The sequence below is a fragment of the Erythrolamprus reginae genome, chromosome 1, assembly GCF_031021105.1.
Source record: "Erythrolamprus reginae isolate rEryReg1 chromosome 1, rEryReg1.hap1, whole genome shotgun sequence".
In the NCBI taxonomy this organism is placed as follows: Eukaryota; Metazoa; Chordata; class Lepidosauria; order Squamata; family Dipsadidae; genus Erythrolamprus; species Erythrolamprus reginae.
The window spans coordinates 247,124,196-247,138,114 of record NC_091950.1 but is presented as its reverse complement, the minus strand read 5'-3'; the positions used below and the strand labels follow the sequence as shown (position 1 = coordinate 247,138,114).

Sequence of the window (13,919 nt, the reverse complement as noted above, 5' to 3'; positions counted from 1 at the left end):
ACTGAAATTTGTTTTGGGCTGGACATGAGGAATAAAAGGAGTTGGGAGACCACCAAATCAGGATGAAACAGAGGTTGAACATTTTTCCAAACCTACTTCTCATTGTGCTCTGTGACTATGGTGAGTATGTGGAAACATCAGATGGAAATTACATCACCATTGTCGTTTTTAAATGTCATATCCAGATTGATGGACTAGCAAAACCCATCATTCCCAGATTCTGAGTTAGAAGAGGTTCAGTAGGTGACTTGAGGAAACTTGAGTTATTCTCCTTCCATATACAGTAACTCTGCACCCTGGAGGAAGACTGGGGCAAGGAGACTAGCCTGTTGCCCTCTGTTTCCTCCGCTCTCCATTCTGTAAAAAAGAATCCTTCCTCAATGGTTGTTTTGAATGGTGGCGGAAACAGATAATGTCATGGATCCAAAATCACATTTCTTAATGAATTTTAGATTGAACAGCAACAACATCGGCCACAGTTGAATTGAACCAAGCAGAAGATGAGGTCTCTTACCTTGGTATATACCAGTGATGGTGAACCTATGGCACATGTGCCACATGTGGCACGCGGAGCCATATCTGAGGGCACGTGAGCTATTGCCCTATGTCAGCTCCAGAGTACATGCGCAGGCTGGGCAGTTGATTTTCAGGCTTTTAAGCTGTTTTCGCTCTCCCCAGCCTTCAGGAAAGCCTCGTGAAGCCTGGGGATGGCAAAAAAACAGTCCAACGGGCCAAACAGAAGTCTGGAGGCTTCAGTGAGGCCTCTGCAAATGTGTCGAGGGGCAGCATGGGGAGTTGTGAGCCACCCTGAGTCCCAGGAGAAGGGTGGCATAGAAATCTGATTACAGTAGTCCCTCACCTATCGCTGGTGTTACGTTCCAGACCCGGCCGCGATAGGTGAAATCCGCGATGGGGAATTTATCGACTGATAGTACTTATTTAAGTATTTATATTGTAATTGTTTGGTAAGTTTTCATTGTTTTAAGTGTTTATAAACCCTTCCCACACAGTATTTATTTTAGATACAGTATTTAAATACAGTATTTACAATTTTAGATTTATTTTTTTTTTTTGAAAAACCTGCCGATCGAGTTTGGCGGGCTGTTTAAATCTGCCGATCGACTTCCTCAGAAACCCGCGATGAAGTGAAGCCGCAGTAGGTGAAGCGCGGTATAGCGAGGGACTACTGTAATTAATTAATTAAATAAATAAATGAATAAATGGACGGTAGCACAGGGGTTGTGCAAATGCACATGGGGGGCATTGCACACACAAGCACACTAATCGTATGCACACATCTTTTTGGCACCTGAGCCAAAAAAGGTTTGCCATCACTGGTATACACCAGTGTTTCCCAACCTTGGCAACTTGATGATATTTGGACTTCAACTCCCAGAATTCCCCAGCCAGTGAATGCTGGCTGGGGAATTCTGGGAGTTGAAGTCCAGATATCTCCAAGTTGCCAAGGTTGGGAAACACTGGTATACACAATACAAAACAGGTTTAAAGTGTTTTCTTTGCCAAGGGAACCATTTAAAGTTTTAACTAGTAGCTTTAATTTTAGCTGGACAATGGTTTCAAATGTTTAACTTTCTAGAAAAAAAAGATGTTCTTTCTTAAAAATTGAAATCCGGTATGGGACAGGGAATCAAAAGTAGTAGAGATAGGTTTGGCCAATGTACAGTAGTTGCTTTCTATTGTGTCAGCTTTAAAAAATATTTTGTTTGCAAGAATGGTAAGGGAGAGAAGATTTAGGAGGGAAGAGTGGAGACATTGGGAATTTTTTTGCTTATGGCTAAGAGATGTACTTACTTTTATTAAAACAGCTAAGAATGAGAGAATTAATGGACCTAGCCCATTATAAATGCAAGTTCTTTGCTGCATCTTAATTGTTGTATAACTCATCAATTGTATATATGCATGCAGTTTGGATAGAATTACTATTTTGAAAAACAGAATTGGGTTTTTTGAATCTTTCACCTGTTCTACATATGAACAGTCTTCGGAGAGGGGCAGCATACAAATCTAATAAATTATTATTATTATTATTATTATTATATTACATTTATTAATTAGATTTGTATGCCGCCCTTCTCTGAGGACATTAAAATGGGATTATAACAGAATGACAGAGTTGAAAGGGTCCTTTGAAGTCTTCTAGTCCAACCACGAATAAATTAAATTGGGATTGTAAATTAAGCAGAGAATAGGTTTTGAGCCACATGTTATGTAGATTAAGAAAGGTAGCAGAAACCTTTAGAGGCATAATTCTAGCATCCCTACCCATAGTTTTCACGTACATTGAAAATTGTCATGCCTTAGATCGAATGCTATACAGTATTTGATTAAATTTCCTGAAAAGTATGTAAGTTCTACTTTTTTGTGCTCTTCTTAATTGCGCTATCAAATTCCTTCCCCCCCTCCCAGTTCTCGGAGCAATCAAGCTTCTCTTGGACCAACCGACACATATAGCTTTAAGCAATGTTACAGTATCTGTTACTTTTCAGAATTATTATGACCCTAACAACACACTGAAAAACACTTCTGTTCTACTTATGGAGGCCAGGAACAACCAAATTGTTGCCAAAAAACAGCTTCCTGAAGACCAACGTCAAGGTGTGGTTGGCTTTGAGTGTTCCTATTTTAAAAACGCTGGAAATTACTGGTTGAAGCTGGCTTCTGAAAACATTGGAGGGCTCAATTCCCAGCAGAACGGAGAAAATCTTCTACTCAACGTGAAATGGCCTACATTTGACTTTGATTTGAGGAGGACATCAGATAGTCATGGGGATTCCTTTCAGCTTGGGCTGTTTACTAATGAGTATTTATGTCCCATAAATAAAACAGTGGTTTTTCTGGATGTAATTCTAACCAGCAACCTAATCGAATTAGGGACATTGATCATAAATAAGACACTGGGCCTGAGAACAAGGAAAAACCTTTCTCTCCTTGAGTCGCAGTGGGTGAAATTGGACTGCCATGTGATTGGCCCAGAAACATACATCACTACATTTCTGAGATCAGCAGAGACAGGCTTTATCATTGCTTCATCAGGAACTATGGATCTTGTGCGCAAATTTGGATACCAGCTAGCCATATCAGAAGAAGAGCTATGTGAGTCATCGGTTGTGGCTTCTGTTATTTCTCCTCCATGCACATCTTCTGCGGGGCGCATTGCTGTGTTTAAGTATAACCCTTTGGGTCAAATGGTGTCAAAGCTATATGAAAGCACCCTGAATCCAGAGGACCATCAGATAGAACTCAGCTGCACGTTGTTCGACAGTGGCACAAACAAATACTGTTTTGAATTTAGTTCTTCCAACCAAGTGAATTCCGCACCATGGGCAAAAGAATGTGTACTAATCCAAAGGAATGTTGGTTTGTATTACTTTTCCAAAATGTCTTATTTAAAACTGAAGGATTTCTGGGTCTTCTTAATGCATATTCCTTCTGGAAACTAGGATATAATACAAAAGCATAATCCATCAACTTTTGCAAATAAGCCTACAACAGAGCTGAGCTGCACATAGAGGATAGGATTTCTGTTAAATATAGTGAAAATTTTTCCCTGGGATAATTTGCTAGATGGATGAAAGAACAAGAGGAAATGATTGTATTCTATGTTCCTATACCTAGTAAAGGATTGAATGGCTTATGAATTTTTTAAACATCTAGACAAATTGTATATTCTATATACAAGCTCTCCTATGTATGCAGTTCTATAGGTGGTGCTGGATTATGCCACTGAAATTTTGCCTTTCTTATTTAAAAAGGGAAAAAAATGTTCTTGTACAATTTTTTTCCTTTGGCTTCTAAAGTAGAGACACCAGATGTGGTGAGCTACAAAAATCCACAAGATAGCTGAGGACAAAAATACAGATACCGGTAGTCGTCAACATGGTCCAATTGAGTCAAAAATTATGTTGCTAAGTGAAACATTCGTTAAGTGAGTTTAGATCTGTAAAAAACACCATAAGTCACTTTTTTCAGTGTTCTTACTTTAAATGGGCACTAAATGAACTGTTGTAAGTTCTATCAGTATTTTTTTCCTGCCATCTAATTGTCCAGATCCTTGCAACCCAGATCTCATAACTATCTAATTTGTGTCTTTTACCTCATTTCAACTTATACATCTTCTCATGTTTATCTAAATATTTTTTAAAGAAATTTTCCTCTTTCTAGGAGACACGTACTGTATGATGATGAAACAAATCAAGTAAATTTAAATACTGCAGAAATTTGAATGTGTGATCATTGGCTTCAGATCCAGATTAGTTACAAAGTGTTCCAAGTTGCCTTGGGCAAGGCATGGCAAACCACTTTGATTTTCTACCTGATGTTATGGTGTAAACCTCAGTTAGAAAAAGAAAGGAGTATCCAGTGTCACTTACAGAAACATGCCAAATTGCTCCAGTGAGATATAAGTGGCTTGCTCAACCAATTGGGAAAATACCTCTCTCTTTTGTAATTAATTATAGCAAATAGCCAAAGAAATGTGATGATCGTGACTATGTGACAGGAAACACAGATTGAGGGTTACAAACTTAATTGGTTCTAGGACGAGGTTCTTAAGGTGAAAGGTTTGTAAGATGAAACAATGTTTTCCATAGGAATCAATGGAAAAGCGATTAATGCGTGCAAGCCCAAAATTCACCCCTTTTGCCAGCCGAAGCACCCGTTTTTGCACTGCTGGGATTCCCCTGAGGCTCCCCTCCATGGGAAACCCCTCCTCCAGACTTCTGTGTTTTTGCGATGCTGCAGGGGAATCTTAGCATCGCAAAAATGATGTAGCCTTACACTGTAGCCTTAGAAAGAAATGAACCAACAGCCATTTTGAATCTTCTCATTATTGTGGAGATCATAGATCATACATAGTGTCTTGTAAAATATGTTGAGATTACAAAATTCACAGACCAACATGTATCTGTAAAGTGCCAGATTATGACAGCACGATATAAGAGTATTATGGCATTCTGTGCTACCAAACTCCTACACAGTACCATATGTTCCAGGTTCCATTATCCACCAATACAACTTGTTGGTGCTAATTTGGACAGACTCTTCAAGCTATACATGAATGAGCTCCAACTGGAAGAACGTGGGTTGTTGCTAGGCATTATTATAAATTCCTTTTCAAGGAGGGAAGGCACAAGGCAGTTTCACTATGGCAATAATTCTGGCAGTTGAATTCTGGTAGCTGCTTATTACTGGACCTTCTACTTTCCCTGTGAGAGAAGGCTTCCAGGGTAAGCCATTGAAAATCACACTGGAGTCATTTCTGAGGTAAATTGTCTTATTTATTAAACGTTCCACAATTATGAAGAAGTTGCGGTCTCTAATTGCTAGGCTTTAAAAAAAAAAAAATTAGTTCTGCTCCTTTTCTTCTCAGCAGTACAACATACAAAAATTAAACATTACTTCTATGCCAGAAAATGAATCATCTATTTCTCTGTTTGAAATTGTTACTAAAGGCTTAGAACCAGGAGTGTCAGCATAAGCCCGCTGGTAATTCAAATAGAGTTGCATGTTCAAGCTCTGTTCTTACCTATTTTATTTATTTATTTATTTATTTATTTAATTATTTAATTATTTAATTAATTAATTAATTAATTGGATTTATATGCCGCTCCTCTCCGAGGACTCGGGGCAGTGCACAGCATGTACAGAAAAACAGGAAACAATAATAACAATCCAATTATACCTTAAAAAACAATTAAAATTCTAATTAAAAACTATCAATATCATTCATTCAGCAGTCAAACTAAGCATTCATCAGTCGGGGGGGAAGGTCTAAGGAACCCCAGGCCTGGCGGCAAAGATGAGTTTTTAAACTTTTTCAGAAGGCAAGGAGGGTGGGGGCAGTACAAATCTCTGGGGGGAGCTGATTCCAGAGGGCCAGGGCCCCCACAGAGAAGGCTCTTCCCCTAGGTCCCACCAGCTGACATTGTTTGATCGATGGGACCCTAAGGAGACCAACTCTGTGGGACCTCACTGGTAGCTGGGATTCGTGCAGCAGAAGGCGGTCTCGGAGATAATCTGGTCCTATGCCATGTAGGGATTTATAGGTCATAACCAACACTTTGAATTGTCTCCGGAAACAAATTGGTAGCCAATGCGGTTTTAACAGGGAGATTAGAATTAAGCATAGTGGACAAAGGGGGAAATTATGCAACAAACAAGAAAACTCTCAGAAAGCATTGTGATCAATATATTGGTATAGCTGTCTCTATTTTGAGGTGGCCTAATTATAAAATTTCTCAACCAACTATTCAAAATCACTTGCAAGAATGATTTCTCCCATCCCAGTAGCTCATTGAGCAGGAAGGAAAGGAGAAAGGAAGTGATTCAAAGGAAGACATTCTTGACCCAATAGAGATGAAAGGGGCCTTTGGCAGCATTCTTGAATTTTGATATTAGGGAAATTTGTTAATCTAGGTTCTTCTAGTAGGGTAATCAGTGTGGCTCACCTGAGAGCTTTTAATCTGGAGAACTTTGATGCATCTGACAAACTCAGGTTTCTGAAAGTTGACTGAAGCATCTCACTTGCTCCTAGCAGCCCCAGAAGATAGAGCTCAAGTGTTACTTTTCACTTCTTGAATTGTTTCTATGGATTTTTTTAGAGGAAGGGGCGATGTGACGGGCTGAAAATAGGCTGTGCAGAAGGCAAAAATGGGGTGTGCAGAAGCAGTGATAGGTGGTAGTGGCTATTCCCGCAGCCTGGAACAGCTGATTCATAGGTATTCCAGGAGGCAGATCCAACCTCCAATCTGCTGCTCGTGCTAAATCAGGCTGTGCTGAAGCTGACCAGGCTGTTGGCTGTTTGCTGCAAGAAGGCAAATTGCTGGGAGGAAGAGGCTGAAGGGTGAGGACTGGCGGATGGGGGGGGGGACTGCAGCAACATTCGCTCTATAAGATGCACAGACATTTCCACCCATTTTGTTTGGGGGGAAGTGCATCTTAAGTCCAAAAAATATGGCATTTGCTTAATGAGCAATTGTAGTAATCAAGAATGTTTGAACATATTTTGAACAGCACAATTTTTCATATCAAGCTTGTCTACATTAAGTGCTTCTAATGTGAAATTTTAAAATTTATATAACATCGAATTATTTATTGGGCTCACTTTCCAGGATTGCCTACTTTGGATGGCCAAATCTAGAGTCTCTCTTGCCACTTCTTATATGTGCCTTCTTTAATTGGAGGGGCGGAGGGACTGAATCTAGAAGCATTGCATAGAAAAAAGGCTTGCTCCATCACCACGTGTGACGCCTCCACCGTCACTCAGTGACAGTCACTTAGTGTTTCAATAACATGACATATCACCATTAGGAATTAGGTGTCAGTCTGAAGAAATTGCAGTGTTGATCACCACATAGTGGAGACCTTTTCCCAGGCCAGTCATTCTACATGTTGGTTTTACTTATGCAGAATGTTGAAAGCCATCCAGAAACAAGACGGTATGAAAATGACAAAATTCTTGTTTGTAGAATTAGACCATATTATGCTGCAGCTAGGAGTGTTTTTGGTGCTGTTTTTAGACTTTTGTAAAATGTATCTACTGATATACCCAGTTAGTAACACTTTTAATCTCGCAAGCATAAACAGTGATGACAGGAGTGTTGCTTAAAGAACAAAATGTGCAGAGATAGAAGCAAGGATAGTTTGCAAGGTTAAAAAGGGATGCAGTGGCAGGTGGAAGAAGATAGAAGCTCAATTTTTCATTGGTTTGACTTATTATTCATCATTTCCTTGCTGCATTTTGCGTAAAGTTTTTTTACCCTAAAAGAGGAGAGTGTGATGATGAGTATATACATATGAATGTGTATTTAGACACTTTCCTGCTAATAGGCCTTGGGTTATTTTCTGGTCAGTAGAAAAACAAGTTAATTAGAAAAATGCACTTTCCTGAAGGATGATCAGGTTCAGTTGTGTTATTTTGCTGTACAACCAGGGGTGGGCTACTGCCTGGATTTGGGGGGGGAGACACAGTGGGGTAGCAAAAAATGGAGCTCCACCCCAGAGCACCCAATTTGCACTAAAATATGTTGAAAGAAAATGCAGGGTGTCCTGCATAAGCCACACTGTGGCAGTAAAAATTTTGGTAGCGCTTCACTGTGTACAACATTTATACATCCCAGATCTTCTGTTAGATTTGCAGTCTGGTAAATTTCTCAGATTTTTTTTGTCTACCCCCAACAACTGAAGCAATTAATGGTCTACAGTTAGTGCTCAATTACAACAGCTCATTTATTTAGTGACTGTTCAAAGTTACAATGGCACTGAAAAAGAGACTTATAACTATTTTTCACACTTACAACCGTTGCAACATCCCCAGGGTCACATGATAAAAATTTGGATCCTCGGCAATTGATTCATATTTATGACGGTTGCAATGGCCCAGGGGCACGTGATCTTTTGCAACGTTCTGACAAGCAAAATCAACAGGGAGGCCAGATTCATTTAACAACCGTGTTACTAACTTAACAGCTTCAGTGATTCATTTAATAACTGAGGCAAGAAAGGTCATAAAAATGGGGAAAAACTCACTTAACAAATTTCTCATGTAGCAACATAAATTGTGGACGCAACTGTGGTCGTACGTTAAGGACTGCCTGTATTTTGGGGGGCAGGAATAATTTCATTTTCCACAAAGAATTTGAATCCATCTACTCTCTAGAAGTAATAAATTAATCTATCTTGCCTGTTGTGCAGGGTGGTTGATAGCTTTTAGATAATGTTTCCTTACAGTAACATAATCTATGTTTTCCTAGGAGGATCCTGGAGCACTTGGCAAGCCTGGAGTTCGTGCAGTGCCACTTGCGGAGGTGGCATTCGTGAGCGTTTTCGGGAATGCCTCATGCCTTTCCCAGTCCACATGATGCAAGGTTGCCCAGGAAGGCAACAAGAAACTTCTCCATGTTCTTTGGAAGAGTGTCCCAGTATGTAAGCTTGATGTTTCAAAAACACTATAGTATATAGAACTTTGCATTATTTTTGTTTGTGCTCGAGAGATCTGTCTGCCCAATATATTGTTTGGGGACAACAGTCAGCATGGAAGCATTGAAGGAAGGAAACCCAAGTATAGAGCTGTGTCTGACTGGCACACTTGCATGTACTCATGTCATCAACATTTCCCAGGGTGCTGCCATTTAAGGCCACCAAGAGTCTAGTAAAAATGTGGTACAATATTTATACATGCACTGGAAATTTTACAAGTTGTAAGAGCACGTGTGTCAAACACGTGGAGTCACATTGCTATCATGTGATGTATTGTAACATTTTTTTCCTTCATGGAGCTGGGGTGGGCATCACCTGCATATAATGCATCTGGCCCGTGGGCCGCCAGTTTGACATCCCTGATCTAGAGAGCATGAGGTTGGGAAAGGCTACCATATATTATTTACATATTGAGATATAATGCTCTGGGGAATCCAGGGCACGATACCATGGTCTCTACCGCACGAATCCCAGCGGCCGATAAGGTCCCACAGAGTTGGCCTTCTCTGGGTCCCGTCGACTAAACAATGTCGTTTGGCGGGCCCCAGGGGAAGAGCCTTCTCTGTGGTGGCCCCGGCCCTCTGGAATCAACTTCCCCCGGAGATTAGAATGGCCCCCAACCTCCTTGTCTTTCACAAGTTACTTAAGACCCACCTATATCGCCAGGCATGGGGGAACTAAGACATCTCCCCCAGGCTTATTATATTTCATGTTTGATGTGTATGTGCTGTATGGTTTTTAATTGTTGAGGTTTCTATATATTTTATTATTAGATTTGTTCCATTGTTATATTACTGTTGTGAGCCGCCCCGAGTCTTCGGAGAGGGGCGGCATAGAAATCTAATAAATTGATGGTCTTCTGAGACTGATGGATGCCAATGCAATTGAGATACATAACCTTACAACAGGTTCAACCCCTTGACCAATTATTGTCATAAAATTATTCTTGACTGACAGCTATGCAAATACATGGAATTTAATAGTTCTTAACCTTACCTCCAAGATTACAAAGTCCCTAAGAAATCCAGGATAAGCTGTATTTGGAATTGCTGCTCACAGCATGTCAAGCTAAAAGATTTAAGTTAATACAGAGCTTGCTCTGTCTCAAAACAAGGTTGGCTGCAAGTCCTATTGTAGAGAGAATATTTCTGTGTTTGGTGTTGTCCACTTCCTGGTCAACAGAGTATTGTGAGGACCCAAATACCTGAACAAGTTGACATGGCAAACTTATTTCTTTTACGCAGTCTTAATTTATAATCTTAAAAATCATGAACACAAAGAGCAGCTCCAAAATGTCTCAGTAAAGTAGGGGGTTTTTTTTTCAACAAATGCCTTGTTTCCTGAACAGCTAGATCAGCCATTTCAAACGAGACTGTCACTTCTGCACAAATAACAAACATTTGTTTTAATTGTGCAATAAATTTTAGTTACTAAAGAGGGAAAATTGGCTCCAAACGTATTTTGGGCCAGCTCCAACACCACACCTGAGTAAAAAGCAGTGACTACAAAGCTACATATATGTAAGCATCGGAAAAGAGTTTGTTAAAAGATTGCATTTCGATTAGTGAAGTTCTGGCAGAGAGTGATATCAGGAAGCCAATGCTGAAGTAGTTTACAAAGTGTTTAAGGCCATAGTGAGAAACAGTAAGCATTTTAATTTGTTGGGTTGATTGGCACTTATAAACTGTCTGTTATCTGATGTCTTTGCTCTTTGTTTCAGTCACCACAACTGGCCTACTCACACCACTGTCTCCTGAAATGGAAGGAGAAAGATCTGCCAATAATCTAATAACTATCACTGGGATATCATTATGCTTATCTATCATCTTTGCAACTATCCTTATCACCTTATGGCGAAAGCTCTGCAGAAACCCAAAGTGTAGCAGTCCAGTTAACTGTGATTCCCCTCATTCATCTGGCTTCCGAAAAAATTCTGATGAAGAGGATATTTGTCCAGACAGACGTCAACAAGAAAGCTTTTCTGAAGGAGAAACCTCTTGTTTTCCCCCAGTAGACGCGTCTGATATAACCTTGAATTTCAGGAGCAGCCTTCATTCGGTCCCCAAAGATGGAGGAGGGTTAGTTCATGAGGACTTGCAGTCCAGCGCTCAGAAAATCATCCCTCCCATTTACAGCTATCGCCTTGCCCAGCAGCAGTTGAAAGAAATGAAGAAACAGGGACTTACAGAAACAACCAAACTTTATCATGTGGCTCAGAACTCTCCCACGGACACAATGAAAACAGAAAACCAGGAGGCAGCTGCTGCTGCAAATAAGTTTAGGATCAAATCTCCATTTCCAGAACAGCCACCCGATTATCTAAAGTTATCAGGGGACAGACCCTGTTCTAGAATGGATAGTACATTTTTGCAGGCCGATTCCGTGTGGCGCCCCAGTTACTCCTCAATGAGGAGGAGCCACCCCAGATATTTCAATAACAAAGGAGAGTCAACAGAAAGAGGATGTCAAAAAAGCTCACAGTTCAGAAGAACAGCAAGTTTTCACGAAACTAGAAAAGCAAAGCCATTTCGGAAAAGAAGCATGTCCACCCTTCCACCAAGTCAGCCTTCATCCAACCACTGCAGAGCCAAAGCGTGGGATCATGTTATGGAAAAACAACATTGTGTTAAATCTAAAAATGCAGCACAGAACGCCACGGAACTTGAACTGTATCACAGCGTTCCGCTGACCACAGAGTCATTGAGCTGGGGGGCACATGTTGCTCACAAACAGAAGCTTCCAGAGAAGAAACCAGATCTGGTTCACAATCGTCCACTGGGACCTTTCGTTTCTTGCATTAATAACTCAGAGCACGAGAGAACCCGAAGTGGACGTTTTTTAAACCCTGCCACTCCTTGGAGGAAAGAGCCTACTTTCCTAACTCTCAGGGATGGTCCCCGGAAAGCAGAGACCCTAAGCCCCTCGCAGTATAGAAAGAGCAAATGTCAAAGCTTTCCATCGGATACTGGGTGCCACTTCTATGATAACACTTCCTTTGCTCCGTTTGACTCAGAGCAACCAATGTATGACCTGCCTGGATATTTTGAGTTAAATGAAGGTGAAATAAGTGCTTTGACTGCTGAAAATTTGGTGATCTGAATTTCTTGTGGGCAAGAGGGAAGCTGCAGCATTAGCAACTGCAAAAGCTCTTAAACTTTCAAAGTGTACTTGAACAGAAAACTCCTTAAGAAGGGAAGCAGACCTAATTATCATTCCATTGAAGCAAGCCAAAACTTGGGAAAAGCAAATGATACCCTTGCACAAAAATAATGACTAAATATGTACTTATGCAGAGTCTCTCTCTCTAAACTATCTCAGAAATAGACCCTTTAAGGCCAAAGTTAGCCTGTAGGTTCACATACAGAGTTTACAATATTGGGCAATAGAGTTGGAGCATATAATACATTTTAAATTGGTTTCCCTTATTATCCCCAGAATTCCTCATCAATGGCTGCTAAGTGACTGTGAAAATGTCTATGACATTCTACACCCTGGCATTCAGTGGCCTATAAAATCGGACTTGGAGGTCTGCATTTGGTATTAGTTAAGAGATTAATGTGGTTACAGGCACAGCTGGAATATAGCCTGTCTATTCATTTCTCTTGGACAAGCACTGGATGCTTCTTTAACCACTGTTTGCATCACAGCAACTCCAATTACAAACTCGCCAAGCCTGTTAGATATACTCAGTCCCAAAGCAATGTATTCTGCTTCACAAGAATCCACCTTAAAAAGATTATTCCCCCTTCAAGGAAACATATCCTTTGCAAACTTCAATAAATTTCAGTTGAAGAAACTGTTTAAAATTAAGCAGTTTGGGTTTGGTTTCCCCCACTGGCATATACCATATTGTTCAGAGTATAAGACGCACCTTAGTTTAGGGGCAGGAAATCTACCTACCAGCTATTCATTTAGCTAGCATCCTTAATTTGTTCTGCTTCAACACATTATTTTATCCCCTGGTTAGGGCTCAAAAAAAACCTTTGGAGGGAGTAGCAATGAAAACAAGCCTAAAAAGACTTAGGGCTGGGGGAAAAAACTTCTTGGGGAGGGAGCAGGAATGAAAAAATCCTGTAAACCAGGAAGATTGTTAGCATCTCATTAGGGCTGGAAAAAACTTTTTCAGAGGCAGTAGCCATGAAAACAAGCCTGAGAGCCAGGAAGATCATTAGCACTTCATTAGGACTGGAGAAAAAGCTTCAAAAAAGCTACATTCGGAGTATAAGACATACCCAAATTTTCAGCCTCTTTTTGGGTGGGTGTGTCTTATACTGCAAAAAATACGGTAGTTATAGAAAATGTTTGTTTCAGAAAATGTAAGTGAAAAATGTAATGTGAAAGAAGAAATGTTATTACTGTATTATTTTGTAAAGGACAAATTCTAAACGTTTGATAAACAATGAACTAATATTTGTTTTTATGCTGTTTGAATGATATAATTATGATGATGTCTTTTGCAATTGCTGCTGATTTAATTGCATTAAATATGGCTGCTGTAAACGTACTAGATAATTTCTTATACATTAGGAATTAATTTAATTGTTCATTTTACCAGAAGGCTGAGAGAGCATCCATCCCAAAGCTACACTTAGCCCATCATGGAGTTGTAATATATTTCAAACATTATAAATTAAAAAGTGACAGTTTTAAACACGTGGTGCTTATTCAGAATAATTTAAAAAACCTCCAGTGAAAATGCACATCTAGCTTTATACTTAATTAGGCAGCTGTCAAGATTTTCACTTTTCTTTCCTTTTTTTCAACTGAAAAAAAATCATCAGTTTTGAAAATACAAATTTAGAAAGGACAAGGAGATGTCAGGTAAACCTGCCTTTCCAATCTAACGTTCTTTTGATCTGTTACAGCATCCAGAAACCCCTTCCCTTCTTTAGAAGGTCTCTCATTCCCTCTTTGTGTACCAT

General features: G+C 39.9%; 1 protein-coding gene across 1 annotated transcript; it reads left to right on the top strand.

The window, feature by feature from the left end:
* On the top strand, positions 1-13,501 carry THSD1 (thrombospondin type 1 domain containing 1). The gene is made up of 4 exons (XM_070732763.1): positions 1-120; positions 2,428-3,378; positions 8,772-8,939; positions 10,718-13,501. The coding sequence occupies exons 1-4, from the start codon at positions 63-65 to the stop codon at positions 12,094-12,096; spliced, it is 2,556 nt and encodes an 851-aa protein (XP_070588864.1). The 5' UTR covers positions 1-62; the 3' UTR covers positions 12,097-13,501.
* Positions 13,502-13,919: the final 418 nt, after the last annotated feature.